This window comes from Macaca thibetana, chromosome 3, assembly GCF_024542745.1.
Source record: "Macaca thibetana thibetana isolate TM-01 chromosome 3, ASM2454274v1, whole genome shotgun sequence".
NCBI classification, from domain to species: Eukaryota; Metazoa; Chordata; class Mammalia; order Primates; family Cercopithecidae; genus Macaca; species Macaca thibetana.
Window position 1 is genome coordinate 110,420,734 of NC_065580.1, and position 24,269 is coordinate 110,445,002.

The 24,269-nt window shown below is 42.2% G+C and overlaps 2 protein-coding genes across 11 annotated transcripts in view; one reads left to right on the forward strand and one right to left on the reverse strand.

Annotated features, from left to right (window-relative positions):
- Window positions 1-24,269, reverse strand: part of MPLKIP (M-phase specific PLK1 interacting protein) — an 811,813-nt gene that overhangs the window by 41,074 nt on the left and 746,470 nt on the right. The gene's annotated exons all lie outside the window — the stretch shown is intronic.
- Window positions 1-24,269, forward strand: part of SUGCT (succinyl-CoA:glutarate-CoA transferase) — a 772,786-nt gene that overhangs the window by 39,061 nt on the left and 709,456 nt on the right. For all 7 annotated transcript variants that reach the window (XR_007724059.1, XR_007724060.1, XM_050783317.1 and 4 more), the window contains exons 2-5: window positions 15,400-15,451; window positions 16,407-16,480; window positions 22,575-22,660; window positions 23,625-23,675. Coding sequence is in view for 5 of the 7 variants with exons in the window: in XM_050783317.1 (XP_050639274.1) it covers window positions 15,400-15,451; window positions 16,407-16,480; window positions 22,575-22,660; window positions 23,625-23,675 (263 nt within the window). In the remaining 2 variants the exon portion in view is untranslated. The remainder of the gene's footprint in view (window positions 1-15,399; window positions 15,452-16,406; window positions 16,481-22,574; window positions 22,661-23,624; window positions 23,676-24,269) is intronic.

Here is a 24,269-nt window from a genome sequence, read left to right on the forward strand (position 1 = left end):
CTTGTAATCCCAGCTACTCGGGAGGCTGAGGCAGGAGAATCACTTGAACCCAGGAGGTGGAGGTTGCAAGGAGCCGAGATTGTGCCTCTGCACTCCAGCCTGGGTGACAGAGCTAGACTCCGTCTTTAAAAAAATAAAAATAACAATTGCAACTTTTAGTAGCATTTACTTTATGCCAGGGAGTGTACTAAACACTTTATATACAACATTTTATTTAAAACTTGCAAACTCAATGAGACAGGTGCTTCAGATGAGGAAAGGGAAGCTTTGATAAGTGGAGTTACCTCATGCAATGTCACTGAGCTTGTATATAGTAGAGCAGGGAGTTGAATCCAGGCAGTCTGCTCTTAATGATTTAAAACTCACTCATTGATTTTGACTTAAATATGCTCTAGAAGTCCTTTCTGAGTGTCTTATCAGATAATAAAAGTAAAATTCCATTGCCTGATATTAAATGAATTCGGTTTAAAAGTTTTTGCTTCATTAAATGGCCAACTATTACATGAAACGATATTCAACATCATTAGTCATCAGTGAGATGCAAATTAAAACCACAACAAGAAAACTTTATATGCCCATTCGAACAGCTAACATTAAAAAATGAACAATTCCATGGCTGGGCGTGGTGGCTCACATCTGTAATCCCAGCATTTTGGGAGGCTGAGGCAGGTGGATCACCTGAGGTCAGGAGTTTGAGACCAGCCTGGCCAACATGATGAAACCCTGTCTCTACTAAAACTACAAAAATTAGTCAGGCATGGTGGTGGGTGCCTGTAATTCCAGCTACTTGGGAGGCTGAGGCAGGAGAATTGCTTGAACCCAGGAGGTGGAGGTTGCAGTGAGCCAAGTTTACGCCACTGCACTCCAGCCTGGGTGACAGAGTGAGACTCTACCTCAAAAAAAAAAAAAAAAAAAGAACAATTCCTATATTTCAAAGATGTGGAACATATGTAACTCTTACACAATATGGTACAAGCATTTTAGAAATCTGTTTAGGCTGTTTCTTAAAAAGCTGTACATGCACTTACCATATAACTCAGCCATTCCACTAAGTATTTACACAAGAGAAATGAAGACATGTTCTCACAAAGATTTGTACACAAATGTTCATAGCATCTTGATTCACTGTAGCCTAAAAACCAATTCAGTGTCCATCAACAGCTGAATGTATAAACAAATGTAGTATATCCGTACAGTAGAGTATACTCATAAAAATGCAACAACGTGATGAAACTCAGAATCATTATGCTTAAGGAGAGAAGCCAGACACAAAAGTACATACGTTTTTCATTTATATAAAATTCTAGATCATGAAAATTAAATTATAGTGACAGAAAGCAGACCAGTGGATGTCTGAAGCTGGAAATTGAGGAAGAGGTAGTTTGCAAAGGGCAAGTGGAAAGTTTTAGGTGCTGGAAAGTTCTCTTTCTTGATTGTGGAGGTGATTTTGTTACAGGCGGGTCTTTATTCTTAGAGCTCCCAAGATGGTGGCAGCCGTTCCCAAGATGGCAGCAAGCCTTTTGTTCTCTGACCTGGGGTTCATGGCCTCACGGATTCCAAGGAATGGAACCTTGGGCCATGCGGTGAGTGTTACAGCTCTATTAAAAGGCGTGGGTCACAGAAGAGAACCATGGAACCCAGTGACTAGTGTTCAGCTCGATTAGGACAAACCCGGGCACTTAGCAATGCAGGAATAATGGCGAACCTTTAGCCTGATCAAGAGTGGCAGTGGGCACCTCACTGGATCAGAAACACAGCGGACACCCTGCGGGATCTGGAGGGGTGAAAGTCAGTGGTGGGTCTGTGAAGGCAGCAAACAGCGGTGATGGACAGTGAGTGAAAGCTCAGCTCGAGCTGTAAAAAACACAGACCAGAAAAAGAATGTGCAGTTGCAAGACTTAATAGAGTGAAAACAGAGCTTCCATACAATGGGAGGGGACCCAAAGGTGGTTGCCCACTCCCGGCTCAAATGCCTAGGGTTTATATCCCAATCATTGTCCCTTCCCCTGTGCTCTCAGGTGATATATGATTTGACTACTTCTTTACCTCCTGCTTTTAGCCTAATTTGTATTTTAGTGAGCCCTCTTTACTACCTGATTGGTTGGATGTGAGCTGAGTTAGAAGCCCCATGTTTAAAGGTGGGTGCGGTCACCTTCCAAGCTAGGCTTAGGAATTCTTAGTTGGCCTAGGAAATCCAGCTAGTCCTGTCTCTCAGTCCCACCTCTCAACAGGAAAACCCAAGTGCTATTGGGGAAGTTGGCTGACGACTGCTCTAACTGCTTCCTGCTGAATTGGGGCATAGTAGGGGTCATGCAGTTGAGATTTCTTCGGGAGGGGTGCCTTGGATGTCATTAACATCAGAGCATGGGCTAGCAGGCTGGTCCAGGGGTCCGTGGTAGATCTTAGTCATGGACTGCATCTGGGGCTCCATTTGAAGAACGATTTGTAGTTTAATAGCTTCAATTCTGGAAGACAACTTAACGAGGAGGTTAAAGATACAGGGATTGAAATGTATGGCCTGAAGTGCAGGGGATTCTTTCTTTGGCACACTTCACAGGCCCTGACTATCTGATTGATAGTTTTTAAAAGGCCTGGTCCAGTAAATGATTTGGCCATCTGATGCGTGCTATCAATGCCTAAGTGAAAGGTTTGGTGAAGGGTTTTAAGTAATTTCCATTGGTTAGCTGCAGGCAAAAGTATTTTTCCTTCTTCCATGGCTAGCCATCCTGAGGGGAGGAAACTATGTTCTTGTGAGGTTCCCCATTCTATTTCTTCTGCTGAGTACTGGGACTTGGTTTCCCAGAGGGGATTACCTCATACTAGGGGACCTTCTATAAGCATTTTTAATGGAGGGTCTCGCCTTGCGGCTCTTTTGGCTTCAATATCTGCGTGGCGGTTCCCTTCTATTTCCCTTTCCTTTCCTTTCTGATGACCCCAGCAGTGTAAGACTGATACCTCTTTAGGTTTCTGTACAGCCAATAATAATCTCCTAATGGCTTCCTGATGTTTGATAGGTGTTCCCTCAGAAGTTAGGAATTCCCTTTCTCTCCATACTGCTGCGTGGGCGTGGAGGACTAGGTAAGCATACTTAGAGTCTGTATATATATTTACCCTTTTTCCTTCTCCTAATTATAGTGTACAATGGCCCCTGCTTTTGCTAGGATGTCTGTCCCTGACAAAGGAGTGGGGCTTTCAGGCATAATTAGAAAGGCACGTGAAAAGAGTAAAGTTCCCCAGTCACAACTTACTGGCTGGGAGAAGTATCTAGTGACTGCCTGCCTTAGGACCCCTAGGATAGTGCCAGATCTGGAGGACAGTTGTCCGGCACAGGAGACTAAGACTGAGAAGGCCGCACCAGTGTCCAGGAGACAGTTAACTTCCTGGCCCTCAATGGTCAAGCATACCTGGGGCTCTGTGAGGGTGATGGCATAAGCTGGCACTTGCCCCGGGCACCCTCAGTCCTGCTGCTGGATCATCTGGTTAGTGGTTTCTGGGGCAGTGGGCCTTCCAGTGATTCCCTTGACATAAGGGGCATGGATGAGGAGGAAGCTTATTTCTATTCAGACAATCTTTTTTAAAGCGTCCTTGTAGACCGCACTGGAAGCAAGCCCTATTAGGCATTACATTTGCCTAGACTTTCCCTTTTCCAGAGCCTCCAAAGTCCGCTTGCCTGAGGGCCACAACTAAAGTGGTGGCCTTTTTTTTTAAAATCCCATTTGCCCTGTTCTGCCTGCTCCTCCCGTTCTCTATTATAAAAAACCGAGGCTGCCAAGTTCAATAGGGTTTCTAAGTTTTGCTCTGGGCCTAAGGTGGACTTTTGAAATTTTTTTCTAATGTCTGCAACTGACTGAGTAATAAACTTACCCTTTAAGATTAGTTGTCCTTCAATAGAGTCAGGTGACAGAGAGCTATGCTTCCTCAATGCCTCTCTTAGTTTCTCCAGAAAGGCAGTCTCTCTTCCTTTCCCTGTGTTGTGATGGACATCATTGAATAATTTATAGACTTCTTCCAATTTTTCCTTAGTCCTTCTAGCATGCAAGTTAGCAAATGTCATGGCAACAATCTCCATGTTCTGATTCTCTGTCCCAGTGAGGGTCTACACTGGGAACTGCCTGCTAACCTGTGGGGAATTGTTCTCTTTCCTCTGTTGTCATCCTATCATTGACCTGACTGAGATACCAGAGATCGCTAAACTCTTGGGCTGCAGTTATGGCAGCACTTCTCTCATTTGGGATTAGTGTCTGATCTAGCAATAACATTATATCTCTCCATGTCAGATCAAAGGATTGTCCTAACCCTTGTAAAACATCAATATAGCCATCAGGGTTATCTGAGAATTTACCTAGGTCTATTTTAATTTGCTTCAAGTCTGACAGGGAAAAAAGGTACATACACTGACTGGGCCGAATTCTCCAGAATACATCTTAGGGGCGTTTTTGCCTTAGGGGAACTTTTCCCATCTGAAAAAAGAACACAGTGATGCCAGCACCTCTAGTCATTTTCTGATGAGCATTAGTCCTAAGGTGTCCTCTGTGGTCCTAATGCTTATTCCTTTCCAGGGTGTGTAACCACCCATGAACCTCTGCTTATCGGATTAGTTAGGCTCACTGATGTAGCAAACCTGCACCTGTTTTCCCACCTTTCTTGACCACAAAGAAAGGGGTCTGGGTTGCTGGATTCTAGTGATCCTTTACCAGTGTGCTCAACATTGCCTTTGTGCTCAGAGGTGAGTTCGTTTCCAGGGTGCGTAACCACCCATGGACCTCTGCTTATCGGATTAGTTATGCTCACTGATGTAGCAGTCTTGCACCTCTTTTCCTGCCTCTCTTGACCACAAAGAAAGGGGTTCGGGCTGCTGGATTCTAGTGATCCTTTACCAGCGTGCCCGACACTGCCTTTGCGCTCAGGGGTGAGTTCTAGAGCTGGGCTGGGTTCCTGAGTATTTCATAACTGTCTTAATTTAATACTTAATTTAATACTTAATTTAGGAGAGCTAAATAATTAAACATGAGGCCAAAGTACATAAGAAAGCGGCAGTCTTTTATTGCAAATATGCACACACTCTCGGGCGAGGTTTTCCAGTCCTCAGGTATGGGGCCAGGGAAGTCGCACCAGCGCTCTCGGGTGAGGTTCTCCGGTCCACAAATAGGAGGGGCCGAAGAAGTCACGCCGGCACCTGCCAGCAGCGGACTTTTATGCATTGGTACTGGAAGGGGGAGGGCAGTGGGCGGGATAAGGGCGTGATAGGGGCGTCTCCATAGGTGTGGCCGGGTAAGTTTCGATCTGTTCGGATTGATGTCACCTGGCGCATGCTCAGTTGATCTGCATCTTCCTGGGCGCGGGCTGCATTTTCCCATGCGTGGGAAAGTTGGTGAGGAAGAACCCGGAAGCAACATGGATTGTGCCTTCTTGTTCACCTTCCTCCATCTTGTCCTTTCTCCCTCACCCAAACAATAACATCCCAGCTGCCCCATCAAGATGCATTCCCATAAACAACAGTTCTTATGCAACTTCGTTTCAGAGAGGGTGTAGGTAACCTTTTGAGTCAGGATTGAGATAGAGTTTTTGCCCACTGGGGCCTTTGTCCTTCTTTCCTTTGTAGGAATATGCTTTAATTATCAACCTTAAACTTTTTGTTGCCCCAGATTAAGTCCTTTTGGGTACAAGATATGAGAGATGAATCCTGTTTATCCTCTGTGCCTTTTTCCTACGAGGAGGGCAAGGAGAAAAAGATGGGTTTGCTTTTTTGCGAGTACTTTAAGGCTTGGCTGAGTGCAAACAGCTCTGCATGTTTTAGCAGACCAATTATTAGGCAGTTTTCCTAACTCTGCTTTTACAAGTGTTTCCCTATCAATTACTGAATACCCATTGTGTTTTTTCCCTCAATCACCTTGGAGGAACCATCTATCGTCTTGTCCTAAAGGGAGTTCCTCCTAGGTCTGGTCAGACCTTTGTATGGTAATTAAGATTTAAATCCCCTGTTAGGAAATCTGCTGGGTTAAGGGAATTTTCAGTGGTTAGTGTTAAATCACCTTTTTCTAACAGAATAGCCCTATACTTTTAGATTTTTTTAGTTAGTAAGCTGCATTTTGCTTTTCTTGACTTAGGATAATTCTGAACTGGTGAGGTGTGCTCACAATGAGGTTTCCTCTAAACGTTTTACTTTTCTACTTTCTTCTGCTAGCAAAGCAGTTGCCGCTACCGATTGAATGCATTTGGGCCATCCGTGGGTTACTGGGTTAAGGATTTTTGATAGGAAGGCTATGGGTTGTCAGTGGTCTCAGTGTTTTCAGGCTACGCCCTTGTTTACACTGACAACAAGGTAGTATTGGAGTATTATAAGGTCAGGAGAAGACCTTCAATTATCAGTTACAGGTTTTAAATTTACCCTGGCTTTTAAAGGAACAGGGTACACTATTTTTTCTTTAACTACTTGTATATCTTTCTCTTTATCTCTTTTCCTCTCTCTTTCCCCTCTCTCTCTCTTCCCTTTTCTCTTTCTCTTTCCCCTCTGTCTCTCGCGGTAGATGGATTTTGGGAACACAGTAGAAGGACGTTTGCTTGTTGCCCCCATTTGTCACTATAGGAATATGTGCCTCCCTTTAATTTACTCAATTCGCTTTCATCCTCATCTATTATGTTGTCGTAGACCCAGTTCCAGTTGTTAAAGTACTGGGTCATCAGTTATAAGGCCCTGACCAAGGAGCCGAGGCTTGGAGATTGTATTGCAGTGGGGGAAGCTGGGTAGAAATTGGGGGAGGAGAGCATCTCACACAATGGGAGAGGAATCCTAGCCATTTACAAACTTGGGATCCTGGCAAGGGTGGTGGGAAACAGGTCTCACATAACTGCCCAAGTCAAGAGCTGTATATTGGGAGGGGCATCAGGGACAAGACTCCCTGGGTTCATAGCCTAGATGCCTAAGGACACAGTGTAGAGCTTCCTTAGATCCCTTTGGAGATGCAACCTGCTCTAATACTTGGGAGAGGAAGTGAAAGTCTGAAGCATTAGTACATAGGAGGCAGGGGTGGGAGGAACTAGATTCAGAGGTAAGGAGAATTTTGAGGCTACACTTTAAAAAAGTCGTGGTTGGGACCCAGGAGGTATAGGTCAGAAGGAGAGGTAGGGGCACACGCATGGGCAACTGTTGAGTAGAGACTTCTGGCTGCACCATGATTTTGACCGGCCAATGCCAGGAGTTTGGGATGACAGCTTTCTGTCTCTAGTTGGCCCTCGGCTTCCCCAGGAAAACTGTGAAAGTGGAAGCTGGTTCCAGGCAGACCACTGCTCCCAACCCGGAAGGGTTGGGGGTTTTAGAAAGCCTTTTCCCTTCTTAAGTCCGGCGGTCATGGTAATTTTTTTTAACTGGCCGACAGGTGCCTGGTATTTCCTCCTATTCTAAGGAAGGATAAGACAGAATAGCAAGTGAAAGTGGTCCAATATTACTCACTGCTTTGGAGAATCCCCAGACGAGGCCACCAAATGTTACTGGTGGGTCTTCGTTTTTAGAGCTCCCATGATGGTGGTGGGCCACTTACAAGATGGGGTGGGCCACTCCCAAGATGGCGGCAAGCCTTTTGTTCTCTGACCTGGGGTTCTTGGCCTCACGGATTCCAAGGAATGGAACCTTGGGCCATGCAGTGAGTGTTATAGCTCTATTAGAAGTCGTGGGTCACGGAAGAGAACCATGGAACCCAGGATTAATGTTCAGCTCGATTAGGACAAACCCAGGCACTTAGCCATGCAGGAACAATGGCGAGCCTTTAGCGTGATCGAGAGCAGCAATGGGCATGTCGCAGGATCAGGAACACCGCGGACACACTGCCGGATCCAGAGGGGTGGAAGTCAGCGGCAGGTCTGCGATGGTGGCAAACAGCAGTGGCGTACAGTGAGCAAAAGCTCAGCTTGAAGCATAACAAACATGGACCAGAAGAGTGTGCAGTTGCAAGATTTAATAGAGTGAAAACAGAGCTCCCATACGATGGGAGGGGACCCAAAGGGGGTTGCCCATTCCCAGCTGAAATGCCTAGGGTTTATATCCCATTGTCCCTTCCCCTGTGCTCTCAGGTGATATATGATTTGACTATTTCTTTACCTCCTGCTTTTAGCCTAATTTGTATTTTAGTGAGCCCTCTTTACTGCCTGATTTGTTGGATGTGAGCTGAGTTAGAAGCCCCATGTTTAAAGGTGGGTGTGGTCACCTTCCCAGCTAGGTTTAGGAATTCTTAGTCGGCCTGGGAAATCCAGCTAGTCCTGTCTCTCAATTTCACAGGTGTATACATCTGTCAAAATTTATTTAATTGTACAGTTTAATGTATTTATAGAAATAATATATAGCGTATCATAAATCATATATAATGTATTATATATAGTTATTTGCATAAGCTAATTTATTTATATAATGTATATACTGTGTGTGTGTGCATTTTTCTTAGAAACAGGGTCTTGCTCTGTTGCTTAAGCTAGAATGGAGTGGCGTGATCATGGCTCACTGTATTGTTTTTGTTTTTGTTTTGTTTTTTGAGATGGAGTCTCACTTTGTCCCCCAGGCTGGAGTGCAGTGGCGCGATCTTGACTCACTGCAACCTCTGCCTCCTGAGTTGGAGCAATTCTCCTGCCTCAGCCTCCCGAGTAGCTGGGATTACAGGTGTGCGCCACCATGCCTGGCTAATTTTTGTATTTTTAATAGAAACGGGGTTTTGCCATGTTGGCCAGGCTGGGCTTGAACTCCTGACCTCAGGTGATCCACTCACCTCAGCCTCTCAGAGTGCTGGGACTACAGGAGTGAGCCACCACGCCTGGCCCATCATGGCTGTCTGTAACCTTGAACTCCTGGGCTCAAGTTATTTCCCCATCTCAGCTTCTCAAGTAGGTAGGGCCACAGGCATGCCACCACACCTGGCTAAGAATATTATAATTTATTATATATATAATTATTATATGTAAGTCATTCTTCAATAAAGTTAATTAGGTGCTGGATGCAGTGGTTCATGCCTATAGCCTCAGCTACTTAGCAGGCTCAGGTGAGAGGATTGCTTGAGCCCAGAAGGTCGAGTTTACAGTGAACTATGTATGTTTCTGCCACTGCACTCTAGCCTGGGCAACAAAACCCAGACCTTGTCTCTAAAAAAATCAATAAATGAATAAAGTTGATTATAAAACATCTAAAGTACAGCAGAAAATCAAAACAAATTTTCTGCCATGAATATTTTTATACCTATGTCTCAGCATATTTTTGTAGAAGATTTCTGTGAATTAAATTCTGCCAACAGGAAAACTTAATTAAAGCCTATTAAGATTTTAAAATACAGAAAGTGTCAATTGCTCTCTTAAAAGATTGTTTCTGATTGACATTACACAATGTATGAAAGTGTCTATTTCACCCCACCTTTGCGAGTATTGAATAGTTATCTTTTAAATGTTTTCCAATCTGGTGAGAAAAAAAAAATTTTGTGATAATATTCATCTTTTTGATTGTAAGTGGAATGGCTATGAATATCTTTTGCTATGATACTGGAGATTTTTATTTATTTGTGAGTTGATTGTTCTTTTCCCACTTTTCCATCAGACTGTGTTTCTTTCTTACTGATATGTGAGAGTTCTTTATACCTAGAAACCTCTCTTCTTTATTTTTTAGCCTTTCAGGCTGTCATTTATCTTCTAATTGTAGTCATGCTATCTTTCACTCTACTGTGTTTAATTTTTTTTTTTTTTCTGAGACAGAGTCTCACTCTGTCTCCGAGGCTGGAGTGTAGTGGTGCAATCTCGGCTCACTGCACCCTCTGCCTCCCGGGTTCAAGCAATTCTCCTGCCTCAGCCTCCCTAGTAGCTGGGATTACAGGTATGCACCAACATGCCCGGCAACTTTTTGCATTTTCAGTAGAGACAGGGTTTTGCCATGCTGGCCAGGCTGGTCTCTAACTCCTGACCTTAAGTGATCCGCCTGCCTCCTCCTCCCAAAGTGCTGGGATTACAGGTGTGAATCACTGCACTTGACCTGTATTTCTTTTTAAAGACAACTTATTGATTCCATTAACACCCTGTTGATTCATTAACATTGAACTCTTGATCTACAGCACTATAACTCATGCCTGAATGAAGCTTACCTAACAACGTATTTTCTTTATAAGGCATATCACGGCCTTCTTATGCTATGCTTCTGGGCCATAAACTGCGAGATCACCAACATAAAGCACAGAAATGTTAAAAACGCAACATTAAATATACTGGAAGAGGACACTTGTTTATAGTATGAGAGGTGAAACAAGTATCACGTTGTTCAACCTCAGCTGGGAACATGCACAATGACCTACTCAAATTTTTCTGCATTCTGTGCATGTCTGGGAATGACCGTGAAAGCTCCACATGTACTAATTCTGGGGTTACAAATAAATTTTAGTGAGTAGGCTGGGCGTGGTGGCTGGCTCATGCCTGTATTGCCAGCACTGTGGGAGGCTGAGGCAGATGGATCACCTGAGGTGAGGCGTTTGAGATCAGCCTGGCCAACATGGTAAAACCTCGTCTCTACTAAAAATACAAAAAATACCGGGACATGGTGGCACATGCCTGTAATCCCAGCTACTTGGGAGGCTGAGGCAGGAGAATCACTTGAACCTGGGAGGTGGAGGTTGCAGTGAGCTGAGATCATACTATTGCACTCCAGCCTGGGCGACAGAGCAAGACTCCATCTCAAAAAAAAAAAAAAAAAAAAAAAAAATTAGTGAGTAGTCAAATTCCCAAATACAGAATCTGAGTATTAACTGTAATCCCTCTGTGATGATGCTGCTATGTGTACAATGAGTCAGTAAAAGCTTCAGAGTAGAAATATTTATCAGGCTGGGCGTGGTGGCTCAAGCCTGTAATCCCAGCACTTTGGGAGGCCAAGGCGGGTGGATCACGAGGTCAGGAGGTCGAGCCCATCCTGGCTAACATGATGAAACCCCATCTCTACTAAAAATACAAAAAACTAGCCTGGCGTGGTGGCGGGCGCCTCTAGTCCCAGCTACTCGGGAGGCTGAGGCGGGAGAATGGCGTGAACCCGGGAGGCGGAGCTTGCAGTGAGCTGAGATTGCGCCACTGCACTCCAGCCTGGGCGACACAGCAAGCTCCGTCTCAAAAAAAAAAAAAAAAAAAAAAGAAAGAAATATTTATCAAAGCATTGCAGGGGGCTGTATAGCAGAAGATACACAGAATGATGCGTCACCCTGTTGTTCACGAATGTAATATAATTTATAATTTATTTTTTAATTTTTAAAATCAAAGTTTTAGGTATACTTGGTTTTAAAACTTCAGAAGTTCTACGGTGTTAATTGTGTAAAAGAGTAACCCCTTATGCCTTTCTGCCCCTTCCCTTTGCCCAGAGACAACAAATTTCAATTCTTTTTGCCTTTTTTTCTCCTGCCAAATTGCTAAATAACTTGATTATAATGTTATTGATTCTTTTGTTTTGTTTTTAGGCACTATCGATAGTGATAAAGACTAGCTTTCAGGCCAGGCACGGTGCCTCACACCTGTAATCCCAGCACTTTGGGAGGTCAAGGCAGGTGGATCACCTGAGGTCAGAAGTTCGAGACCAGCCTGACCAACATGGTGAAACCCTGTCTCTACTAAAAATACAAAAATTACCTGGGCCTGGTGGCAGGTGCCTGTAATCCCAGCTACTTGGGAGGCTGAGGCAGGAGAATCACTTGAACCTGGGAAGCGGAGATTGCAGTGAGCCAAGATCGCAAACCTGGGAGACAGAATGAGACTCCGTCTCCAAAAAAAAAAAAAAAAAAAAACAGAGGCTAGCTTTCTTTCACTACCATTTGAACAAATATTCATGCACTTTCCATCCTTTCAAATTATAAATTTTGTTAGATCACTATTCAGTATTTAGATTGTTATTATACTGTTTCATCAAACTAAAATCTGGCCTAAGAAAGCCTCCATACTCACATACTTGAGTTTTTACCTACAACCCACAACCTAATTTAGTAGGTAAGCAAACTGAAAACCTAACTTAGGGGTATGCTTCAATAACAGTTGCTGACTCTCAGCCAGTCCCAGGAGCTGGACCTCAAAGACTTATAGCCACCAGCTGTTCAGATTGTGTTCTAAGGCACTAGCTGTTTCTATACCTTGCTTCTGCTCCCTGCACATCACTTTCCTTTTTGTATGCATAAATTCTCTCCCACTATGCCCACTATACAGCAGCGCCGGAGACCCTCTAAATCTGCTGTGACTTGGGGGAGGGTGGGAAGGGGTTGTCCGATTTCACAAATCATTTTTTCCTTGCTAAATTAAACTGCTAAATTATGTTTGTTTAAAAAATTGTTTTAAACAGTACAATTATTATTCATACTCTGATTATACTGCTGCTCATGTATACCTTTTTATTTCTCTTTGTTAATATTTGTCCGGTTTCTTTATTTGCCTTCTCAATATCTAGCCTCCATTTATCCCATACTGCGATGCAAGTGCAAACCTCTCAGCTATTGTGTTGGTATCTTCCTTGTTGTCATCCTGAGCTTTCACTTCACCCCTCAGCTTTATTTTTATTCTTTTTGTATTTTATTTTATTTTTAATTTAATTTAATTTAATTTTATTTTATTTTTGAGATGGAGTCTCCCTGTGTTGCCCAGGCTGGAGTGCAGTGCTGTAATCTCGGCTCACTGCAACCTCTGCCTCCTGGGTTCAAGAGATTATCCTGTCTCAACCTCCTGAGTAGCTGGGACTACTGGCGCTCGTCGCCATACCTAGCTAAATTTTTGTATTTTTGTAGAGGTGGGGTTTCACCAAGTTGACCAGGCTGGTCTCGAATTCCTGACCTTAAGTGATCCGCCCGCCTTGGCCTCCCAAAGTGCTGGGATTACAGGCATGAGCCACCTTGCCTACCGTTATCTGATTTTTAATAGTTTGTTTGAATCAGGCTCTAAGGAAGGCGCATATGCTGTGGTTGGTTGACAATTAAGTCTCATTTAATTGGGGTATCCTTCTACATCTTGCATTTTTCTTGCCTTTTTATTTGTTAAAGAAATAAATATTTCCATTTCCTGCAGTGTTTTGGGCATTCTGGATTTTTCTGCCTGCTTCCGTATTGTGTCCTTGACATGGTCCTCTGTCTCCTATAGCTCCTGTCACTTGTAAGTTGGATCTAGAGTCTTCCTTATATTCAGGTGGGGAGGAATGATTTTCTTATAAAGTAATTTTCTAAATTTCTAGATTACTTTTGAAAGTAATTTTTCCAAGAAAGGATGCATGACAGGTAGTTTTTGAAAACCTGCGTGACTAAAAATATTTTTTTTCTATCCTCACACTTGACTTGTGTTTTAATTGGGTTTAGAATTTTAGGGAGAAAGAATTTCTCCCCTCAGAATTTTAAGGGTTTTTTTTTTTTTTTGCTCCAGTTTTTTGTTTTGTCTTGCAGCATTGTTGAGAAATTCAATGTCCTCCTGATAACCAATCCTTTATATCTGACCTGCTTTTTTCTCCCTAGAAATGTTTAAGATCTTTTGTCAGAGAAGTCAGTACTCCAGATTTTCACAGTGATGTCTTGGTGTGCTTGCTGTGTGTCTTTTTAAAATCCATTATGCTGGGCCAGTAGAGGGACCTTCTAATCTGGAAATTTATGCCTTTCAGTTCTAGGCAATTTTTTCTGAATTATTTCTTTGGTAATACTCTCTTTTCTGTTTTTGCTGTTCACTCTTTAAGAAGCTCATATTATTGGGTTTCCTGGACTGATGTTTTATTTTTGTTACCTTTTCTCCATTTTCCACTTTTATTTTTTTGTTCTGCTCTGTAGGTGATTTTCTTATCTTGATCTTTCTGCCTTTCTATAATATTTTTCCTTCTATCATATTTTTAAGTGTCAAGGGCCAGAACAAGCAGGATTTTGTGAGCTGTGGAAAGAAGTTGGATTTCATTCTAAGTTTAGTAGGAAACCATAGAGGATTTTGAGCAGGGAAGGATGTTTTACGTATACAAGGATCATTCTCACTACTATAACAGGTTATCTCTGCTGTAAGCCATTGTATTAATCTATTGCCATATAACAAACCACTCCAAAACTTAGTGCTTTAAAACAAGGCTTTATTTTTTTCTCAGAGTTCTGCGGGTTGATTGGGCAATTCTTTATTTCTTTCTTTTTTAAAGACAGAATTTGCTTTTGTTGCCCAGGCTTGAGTGGTGCCATCTCAGATTACTGCAACCTCTACCTCCTGGGTTCAAGCGATTCTCCAGCCTCAGACTCCAGAGTAGCTGGGATTACAGGCGTGCGCCATCATACCCGGCTAATTTTGCATTTTTAGTAGAGACGGGGTTGGCCAGGCTGGTCTGGAACTCCTGACCTCAGGTGATCTGCCTGCCTCAGCCTCCCAAAGTGCTGGGATTACAAGCGTGAGCCACCGTGCCCAGCCAGTTGGGCAGTTCTTTTGCTGGATTCACCTGGGTTTATTCATGTGTCTGCAAATAGCTAGTGGCTTGGCTCGGCCTGGGTGTTCCAAGATGGCTTCATCCAGATGTCTGCGCCTCAGCAGGGACTGCTGCAATGACAGTCTCAGCTGAACTTCTCTCCATGTGTTCTTTCATCTTGTGCTTCTTCGCATGAAGATTGAAGTGGTCCAAAAAATCAAGCCCCAATGTATAAGCACTTATCCTGCCTCTGCTGGCATCAACTTTCCTAATATCCTATTGGTGAAAACAAGGCAGATGTCCAAGCCTAGTGCCAACGTGGGAGGAGAATGTATAAGGTTGGAGGTGTGATTTTTGGGGAAATAGCTGTAACAATTTACCACATTAAACATGGTTTTAGCTACTTTCCTTTTTCTGATGCTTTGCCTATCAGTTTACCTTCTGATTATAATTTGGTTTTCCATATAAGTATGCTGTCAAGAAAATAATGCACCAATCCATGCACTTCAAATATTTGCTATTGCTGTGATTGTGATAGTAATTTTTTTTCTTTTTCTTTTTCTTTTTTTTTTGAAGTGGTGTCTTGCTCTGTTGCTCAGGCTGGAGTGCAGTGGCTCCATCTTGGCCCACTACAGCCTCCGCCTCCTGGGTTCAAAGGATCCTCCTGCCTCAGCGAGTAGCTAGAATTACATGCACACGCCACGGTGCCTGGCTATTTTTTGTATTTTTAGTACAGATGGGATTTCACCATGTTGGCCAGGCTGGTCTCGAATTCCTGATCTCAGGTGATCTGCCTGCCTCGGCCTCCAAAAGTGCTGGGATACAGGCATGAGTCCCCGTGCCTGGCTCAGCTTCCCATATTCTTTACTAGAGCCTTGTGGTCTGTGGACTCCCTTGCTAAGAATCACTGTAGTCCTTGTGATCTATCTCAAGTTTATAATGGTGTATGTGAAAATGTAAGAAAATTAATAATCAATTATCTTGAAATGTTTTCTCTGTTTTGCCAGATATGAACAATATAAGGCCATTGGAAGGGGTAAAAATTCTGGATCTAACAAGGTTTGTATTGGTTTATCTACATTTGGGTTTTTTTTTTGGGATTTGGTTTTTCCCTTTCCTCAAAAACATTTAATTTTTTGAATTAAAAGAAGATTCTTATATGCTTATGTTGAGATTTTAGAGAAGAAAATAAGAAAAGAAAAATTCCTGTAATATCATCATTCTGAGACAATTAGTGTAGTATTTATGCCTTTTCCCAATGTGTATTTATATATAATCTTAAAAAACTAAAATTGGAACCATATTGAAATTACAGTTTTACCCACATTTTAAACACAATGTTATATTTTAGATATTTTCCTATGTTATTCAAAATTCAACAAAAAGTAAGAGAGTAATTAATATATCGATGTCACATAATTACTTAATCATCCTCTAATCTTTCACAATTATAAATTAGGCTTCCTTGTACACAAATATTTCCCTCAGTTTTGATTTCTTCCTCGGGATAAAATTCTAGATAAAGAATTATAGGGGCCGGGCGCAGTGGCTGACGCCTGTAATCCCAGCACTTTGGGAGGCCGTGGCGGGCGGATCACCAGATCAGGAGATCGAGACCATCCTGGCTAACACAGTGAAACCCCGTCTCTACTAAAAATACAAAAAAATTAGCCGGGCATGGTGGCAGGCACCTGTAGTCCCAGCTACTCAGGAGGCTGAGGCAGGAGAATGGCGTGAACCCGAGAGGTGGAGCTTGCAGTGAGCTGAGATGGTGCCACTGTACTCCAGTCTGGGTGACAGAGTGAGACTCTGTCTCAAAAAAATAGAAAAAGAAAAAGAAAGGGGGTATATATTTTTAAAGCTCTTATTACATATGGCCAAATTACAGTTTTAACTGTTTTGATTCTTACTAGCATTATATGAGCTTGTCTGTGTTGATGGGTCTTTAAGAAAATAATTAATATAAAAATTTTCCAGATGGTAATTAATTTATTTATCATTTTTAACATTGTAGAATCCTGGCGGGACCTTTTGCTACTATGAATTTAGGAGACCTTGGAGCAGAAGTTATAAAAGTGGAGAGACCAGGTAAAGCTATTAATCTCTTTAAAATATAGAAACAAGCTAATAAATATATTTAAATAATTCTCTAAATACCCATGTTTAGTGTACCTGTAAGTGGGATAAGGAGAGAATTAAAATGAAATGATTGTCTTTTTCTTCTCCATTTCTTGTTTTCCTGTGAACTATCACTAATGGTATCTTTTTACTCCTTATGTGTGCTCAGTGCTCAGGCTCAAGCCAGTTTCTTCTTTGCACCTGAAGGCTTTTGTTAGAAGCTGAGGCTGGCCACAGTGGTTGACGCCTGTAATCCCAGCACTTTGGGAAGCCGAGGAGGGCAGATCACTTGAGGTCAGGACTTCAAGACCAGCCTGGCCAACATGGTGAAACTTCGTTTCTACTAAAAATACAAAAAAAAAAGTAGCCAGGCATGGACCTGTAATCCCAGCTACTTGGGAGGCTGAGGCAGGAGAATCACTTGAACCCGGGAGGTGGAGGTTGCTGTGAGCCTAGGTCATGCCACTGCACTCCAGCCTGGGCAACAGAGCAAGACTCTGCTTCAAAAAAAACAAAGAAGCTGAGATGTAGTGTATAACAATGATGATAAGGACACCTACAGTGCCGGGCAAAGTTCTCAATGCTTTGCTTGTGCTTATTTAATCTTTACAACAACCCTATGGGCTGATGTTATTATTCATAGTTTATAAAGGAGAAAATGGAGACACAGAGATGTTAAGCAACTTACTTAGGGGCACACAGGTAATAAGGAATATCCAGACCTTCAGCCATGATTCTGGCCTTCCTTAGCCCCAGCCTAGCTTTAGCGTTGAGACTGAGATTACAGTGGGCCTGGCCACCCTCCCTCACTGTGGAATAAAGGGAAGGCCAGGAGAAAGGAAGATAAAAGTGAAGAAATAGGGTAAAGAAGAAGGAGAGAAGGAAAAGGAATCAAAGTCCCTCAAAAAACAACCCAAGGCTGGGCATGGTGACTCACGCCTGCAATCCCAGTACTTTGGGAGGCTGAGGCAGGTGGATCACCTGAGGTTGGCAGTTCGAGACCAGCCTGGCCAACATGGTGAAATCCCGTCTCCACTGAAAATACAAAAATGAGCCATGCATGGTGGCAGACACCTGTGGTTCCAGCTACGTGGGAGGCTGAGGCGAAAGAATCTCTTGAACTTGGGAGGTGGAGGTTTCAGTGAGCCAAGATCGTGCCACTGCATTCCAGCCTGGGTGACAGAGTGAGACCCTGTCTCAAAAACAAACAGACAAACAAACAAACAGAAAACCTCAAATACTCCAACCTAAGTCATTCTTTTCTATTTCCTTTTTCTTTTTATTTTTTAGAGACGGCATTTCCCTCTGTCATCCAGGCTGGAGTGCAGTGGTGTGATCATAGCTCACTATAGCCTCCAACTGCTGGGCTTGAGCAATTCCCCTGCCTCAGCCTTCTGAATGGGTGGGACTACAGGCATGTGCCACCATGCCCAGCTATAATAATACAATTTTTTTTGTTTCTGTATGTAGAGACAGAGTCTTGTTATATTGCTTGTTCTGGTCTTGAACTCCTGTCTCAGCCTTTCAGAATGTTGGGATTACAGGTGTGACCTACTACTCCTGGCCATTTTTTTCTATTCCCAATAAAAGAAACATTTCCCCATTTTATAATTTTAAAGGTTTTGAAGGAGGAAACACCTAAGCTTAGATCAGTTTTTTGCTTTTATGTTTTCATCTGACATCTTTCCTGTTCTTTCTTCCTCCTTTGTTCACCAAATAAATACATTCTGTGTACACATTTCTCACTTTTATTTGGTATCATCTTAGCAGTTTGGTGTTTAGTTCAAGCTGTTATTGATAAAGTTTCTTAGAAAAGCATCATTATTGGCCGGGCATAGTGGTTCACACCTGTAATCACATTTTGGGAGACTGAGGTGGGCGGATCACCTGAGGTCAGGCATTCAAGACCAACCTGGCCAACGTGGTGAAACCCCCTTCTCTACTAAAAGAACAAAAATTAGTGGTGCATGATGGCGGATGCCTGTAATCTCTACTTGGGAGACTGAGGCACGAGAATTGCTTGAACCTGGGAGATGGAGGTTGTAGTGAGCTGAGACCATGCCATTGCACCCCAGCCTAGGCAACAAAAGCCACACTCCATCTCAAAAAGGAACGTGTCATTGTTTTGTGCCCTTTCTCTCCAATAAGCACTTAAAGGGCACAGTCCATGTTTCTTAATGTCTGCTATATCATCATATAAACAGCTTGTTTTATTTTATTTTATTTTTGAGACAGATCTCACTCTGTCATCCAGGCTTGACTGCCATCGTGTAATCATGGCTTACTGTTGCCTCGACCTCCTGGGCTCAAGCAATCCTCCTACCTTAGCTGGAACCATAGTTGTGCGCGACCATGCCTGGCTACTTTTTTTTTTTTGAGATGCAATCTCGCTCTATGAGCCACCGCACCCGGCCTTATTTAAAATATATAAATAATATATATATAGTTTTTGGTAAAAACAGGGTCTTCCTATATTGCCAAGACTGGTTTTGAACTCTGGGCTCAAACGATCCTTCGACCTCAGCCTCCCAAAGTGCTGACATTACAGGTGTGGGTGAGCCACCACACCTGGCCTATGCAGCTTGTTTTAGAAGTTTTCAAAAATTAGCATTATTATTTATGTTTCAAGATCTGATCCTATGGGTCTTAAACAGAATCCCCAAATCAGTGAGACTGGTCTAGTGGTGAATAATGTGTATGTATCTCTAAGACTCACAGGAGAATGATTTATAATTACATCAACTTAGTAATTGACCGTAAGTGATAACCATATAAAGTAGAATATCTTTTTGTTTGTTTCCTTCTTTTTAAAAATTTTTTAAATTTTATTTTGTCTTTACAGACAGTAGAATACTTGATCTGGAAGATTCAATTTCTTGTTAAGTAGATATTCTTAAGAGGCCAAGGCAGTTAGCAGAAGATTCTCTGATGAGCATGAGGAATATCATGTATTAGTATATTTTATTACTCTTTATTATCCCTGCCAGTCTCAGGCGGTAGAAGTGCTCGGCAAGTCCTGCTCCCAGAGATGATGCTTCGTTTATTCATTCAATGATGTTCATCGCTTTTAGTCAGTGTTGGATACATGCGGAAGAATGTTTATTTTCTAGCTCAACATTTGTTTTTTTTCTTTAAAGCTTCTAATTTCCATATTGCTATCTGATTTCAACACCACAGCACTTACAACCATTGGTTTTCTTGCATTTTCCATTCCTATAACACATAGAACATTCAATGTGTTAATAATTTCTCTTGCTATTTCAGTTGGCCACCAGGGTAACATTTGTATTTCTATTAATTTTATAAATTGTTGTTCCCTATATAGTGAGGCCTATTTCTCCTTTGTACTTTTTAGTTTCCACCATGGAAACTAAACCACAACAGATCTTTCTTTGTCTAGGCCTTTATTATGTCTCATCGCCATACACTTGGTATCGGGCTTTGTTCCTAGCAGGTGTTTATTGTCCTTTTTTTTTTTTTTTTTTTTTTGTGACAGAGTTTTCACTCTTGTTGCCCAGGCTAGAGTGCAATGGCATGATTTCAGCTCACTGCAACCTCTACCTCCCAGGTTCAAATAATTCTCCTGCCTCAGCCTCCTGAGTAGCGGGGATTACAGGCATGTGCCATCACGCCCAGCTAATTTTTTTATTTTTAGTAGAGACAGGGTTTCACCATGTTGACCAGGCTGGTGTCAAACTCCTGACCTCAGGTGATCCACACACCTCGGCCTCCCAAAGTGCTGGGGTTACAGGGGTGAGCCACTGCATCTGGCCTATTGTCCTTTTTTTGACCGGTTACTATGACTACTTCTCTTCACCCTCCCAATTAATACATTTTAATATTCATATTATATATTTAATTGTTTTGGGTTTTTGAGATAGTTATTCAACACAGATATGAGAAAAAGTGATTTTCATTAAAAGCAGCTTTGTGGTATTTTCACATTTCAGTAGAAAACTAGTTTCATTTTATATCCACTCTACAGTTCCTCAATTAAATAAAATTTGGTTGTAGTTTTCAGTTCCCTTCCCTTCCTTTCCCTTCCTTTCCCTTCCCTTCCCTTCCCTTCCCTTCCCTTCCCTTCCCTTCCCTTCCCTTCCCTTCCCTCTTCCCTCCCCTCCCCTCCCCTCCCCTCCCCTCCCTCCCTCCCTCCCTCCCCTCTCTCCCCTCCCTTCCCTTCCCTTCCCTTTCTTTCTCTCTCTCTCTTTCTTTCTTTCGCCCTGCCCTGCCCTCCTTCTCTATTTCTTTTCTTTTCTCTTTTCTTTTTTTCCCTCCCTTCCCTTCTCCTCCCCTTTCCTCCTCTTCTCTTCTCTTCTTTTTCTTTTCTTTTCACAGGATCTTGCTCTGTCCCCCAGGCTGGAATGCAGTGGCACACTCCTGGCTCAGTGCAGCATTGACCTCCTGAGCTCAAGCGATTGCCCCATCTCAGTGTCCTAAGTAGCTGGGAATACAGGCATGTGCTACCACACCTGGCTAATTTTTTCACTGTTTGTAGAGACATGGTTTCACCATGTTGCCTAGGCTGTTCTCAAACTCCTGGCCTCAAGCGATCCACCCGCCTTGGCCTCCCAAAGTGTTGGGATTACCAGCATAAGCCACCACGTCTGGCCTGGTTGTAGTTTTCTGATTTAGTATTAGATTAGATTATTTTTATTTGTGTAACCAAAGAGCATATTACATTTATGTATACTCCTCTTTTTGTAGAGTTAGCCAGTCAGTGGATGTATCTGTGTGCCTGCAGGGCCAGGCAGGGAACCTAAGTGAGGAAAGTGAGCAGGGAAGTGAGCAAGGATGCAGCTGAAATTTCAGCATCGTCTCCACTAGGGCACACGAGGCCAGGGCTGTTGGTCTTTTGTTCACTGCTGTGTCTGCTCTGCACAGAGCAGTGTCTGTGACATAGTTGGTGCTCAATAAATATTTGTTGAATGAATGAATGTGTCAAAAGGTCATCTAAGAAAGGCAGTGTGAAGTTTTAAAGATTTCCAGATTTTGAAATCATGGCAGCTAGTTAAAAACTTCAAGAATTGTGTGGGTCAAACAAAACATGTCTCCCAAGCTGCAGGTTTTTCCAGATATGTCCTTTAACCCATTCATTTCCTGTCATGTGCCATGGACACAGAGCTTTCTGAAACCCCAGTTAAATGAGGAAAGCCTTGTAGGCCTCCAGTTTAGACTCCTGACATTATCTCCACCTGAGAAATGAGTGCAAATGTCTAAAATAAACTACTGGCCTGGTGCAGTGGGATCACTTTGGGAGGCCTAGGCGGCTGGGTCACTTGAGGTCAGGAGTTCAAGACTAGCCTGGCCAATATTGTGAAACTCTGTCTCTACTAAAAATAAAAAATTAGCCAGGCATGGTGGTGCACACCTGTGTAATCCCAGTTACTACGGAGGGTGATGCAGGAGATGTCATTGGTTTAGCTCCAGTTAGAACTAATGCTTCTTGGCTGGGTGTGGTGACTCACACCTGTAATCCCAGCACTTTGGGAGGCTGAGGCGGGCGGATCATCTGAAGTCAGGAGTTCGAGATGGGCTTGCCAATGTGGTGAAACCCCGTCTCTAGTGAAAATACAAAAATTAGCAGGGCATGCTGGCGGGTGCCTGTAATCCTAGCTGGTTTTAGCAATTGATAGTACAATTAAATTATAGTTCTAGAAATTGATAGTACTATTTTTATTTTTTTTTCACAGTCACTTAGAAACTACTTTAAATGACTGGGTATAGTGGCTCACGCCTGTAATCCCAGCACTTTGGGAAGCCGAAGTGGGTGGATCACCTGAGGCCAGGAGTTTGAGACCAGCCTGGCCAACATGGTGAAACCCTGTCTCTACTAAAAACACAAAAATTAGCCAGGTATGGTGGTGCACATCTGTAATCCCAGCTACTCGGGTAGCTGAGGCAGGAGAATTACCTGAACCCAGGAGGTGGAAGTTGCAGTGAGCAGAGATTGTTTCTCTGTACTCCAGTCTGGGCAACAGAGTGAGACTCCATGACTCCATCTCCAAAAAAAAAAAAAAAAAAAAAAAAAAAACCAAAGATTCATAGCTCATGTTATTATTTTCAGGAGTTGGAGATGATACACGGACTTGGGGGCCACCTTTTGTTGGGACAGAAAGTACATATTATCTCAGTGTTAACCGAAATAAAAAAGTAAGAATATCATCCCTTTTTGGCTTTTTATGTGTAATTCTCTTGTAACAGCAAAAATGTTGATATCATTGTGGCTTTTTTTTTTTGTTCCTTAAAGAAATTAAGATGTAATTAATATTTCAAATAAATTAAACTTCTGTTCATTTACCATTCACTAAGTAGAAACAATGGAGCTTTTTACTACTCTTTCTTACCTACTAAGTAACTTAGAACATTTCATAAGAATTTATAATGGAAATTATTTTATGAAATAGAAAAATCATTTGATTCCTTACATTTGTTATTATTAGGGAATAATTGCCTAACACTTGGTATTATACTTTAAAAACATCTCCTATCATCCTTGTTAGCATATTAATATATCCTCATGGTAAATAGAATCAGTAAAGATGATTTAAATATTTCTTCATGCATAAAATAAATTTAAGAGGATGATCTATGATATGAATGGCTTTCTTGTTCAGCAATAAGAAGAACTTTCATAACTGGGCACAGTGGCTCACGCCTGTAATCCCAGCACTTTGGGAGGCTGAGGTGGGCGGATCATGAGGTGAGGAGATTGAGACCATCCTGGCCAATAAGGCAAAACCCCATCTCTACTAAAAATACAAAAATTAGCTGGGCATGGTGGCGTGTGCCTGTAGTCCCAGCTACTTGGGAGGCTGAGGCATGTGAATCGCTTGAACCCGGGACACAGAGGTTGCAGTGAGCCGAGATCGCACCACTGCACTCCAGACTGGGTGACAGAACAAGACTGGTCTCAAAAAGTGAAAAAAGAAAAAAAGAAAAACTTTTATGATAGTATTTTAATATACATGCTTTTTTTTTTTTTTTTTACTTTTTATTTTGGATTCAGGGGATACATCATTGCATGTTTGTTATGTGGGTATATTGCATAATGGTAGGGATTGGGGCTTGTATTTTGGTCATCGAAATAATATATATATATATTTTTAATTTTTAGAGTATTGCTGTTAATATCAAGGATCCAAAAGGGGTGAAAATCATCAAAGAGGTACAGTATGCTGTATAGAAGGCATCCTACCACCTAGGTTATAATTAGGGATTGAAATATCAGAGCAAAAGTGTTTTAAAACTCAATTTTATGGGTGATCTGTACATTTGCAACAAATACCTTTTAAGTATTTACCTTGATTTGTATACTTCTTTGTAAGTGTAATGTGCTTTAAATTTTTTGTATATTGTGTATCATTATGGTGCTAGCTACTATTGACTGACCACCAACTCTGTAGCAAATCCTGGGCTTGGGCACTTTGCTCACGTTATCTTCTCTAATCCTCAGATTTTACCTTGTAAATGAAGTATTGAAATCTCATTTACATAAAAGGGAATTGAATTTCCTGGTGCCTAAGTGATGCTCCAAGATTACCTAGCTAGTATGTGGAAAGCTGACATTTGGATCTGAGTCACATCACTGGAGAGTCCAAGCTTTCTCTAACCCTTACTCAGATGATCAGTATATCCAGACCTGATCTCAGCATCTTTCTTAGAGGAGCTGGAAGGCACAGTGGTTAAATTAAGGATGGATACCTTTGCATGGGATTTGAATCCTGCCTTCTGTGCTTACTGGCTATATGACTTCAGACAG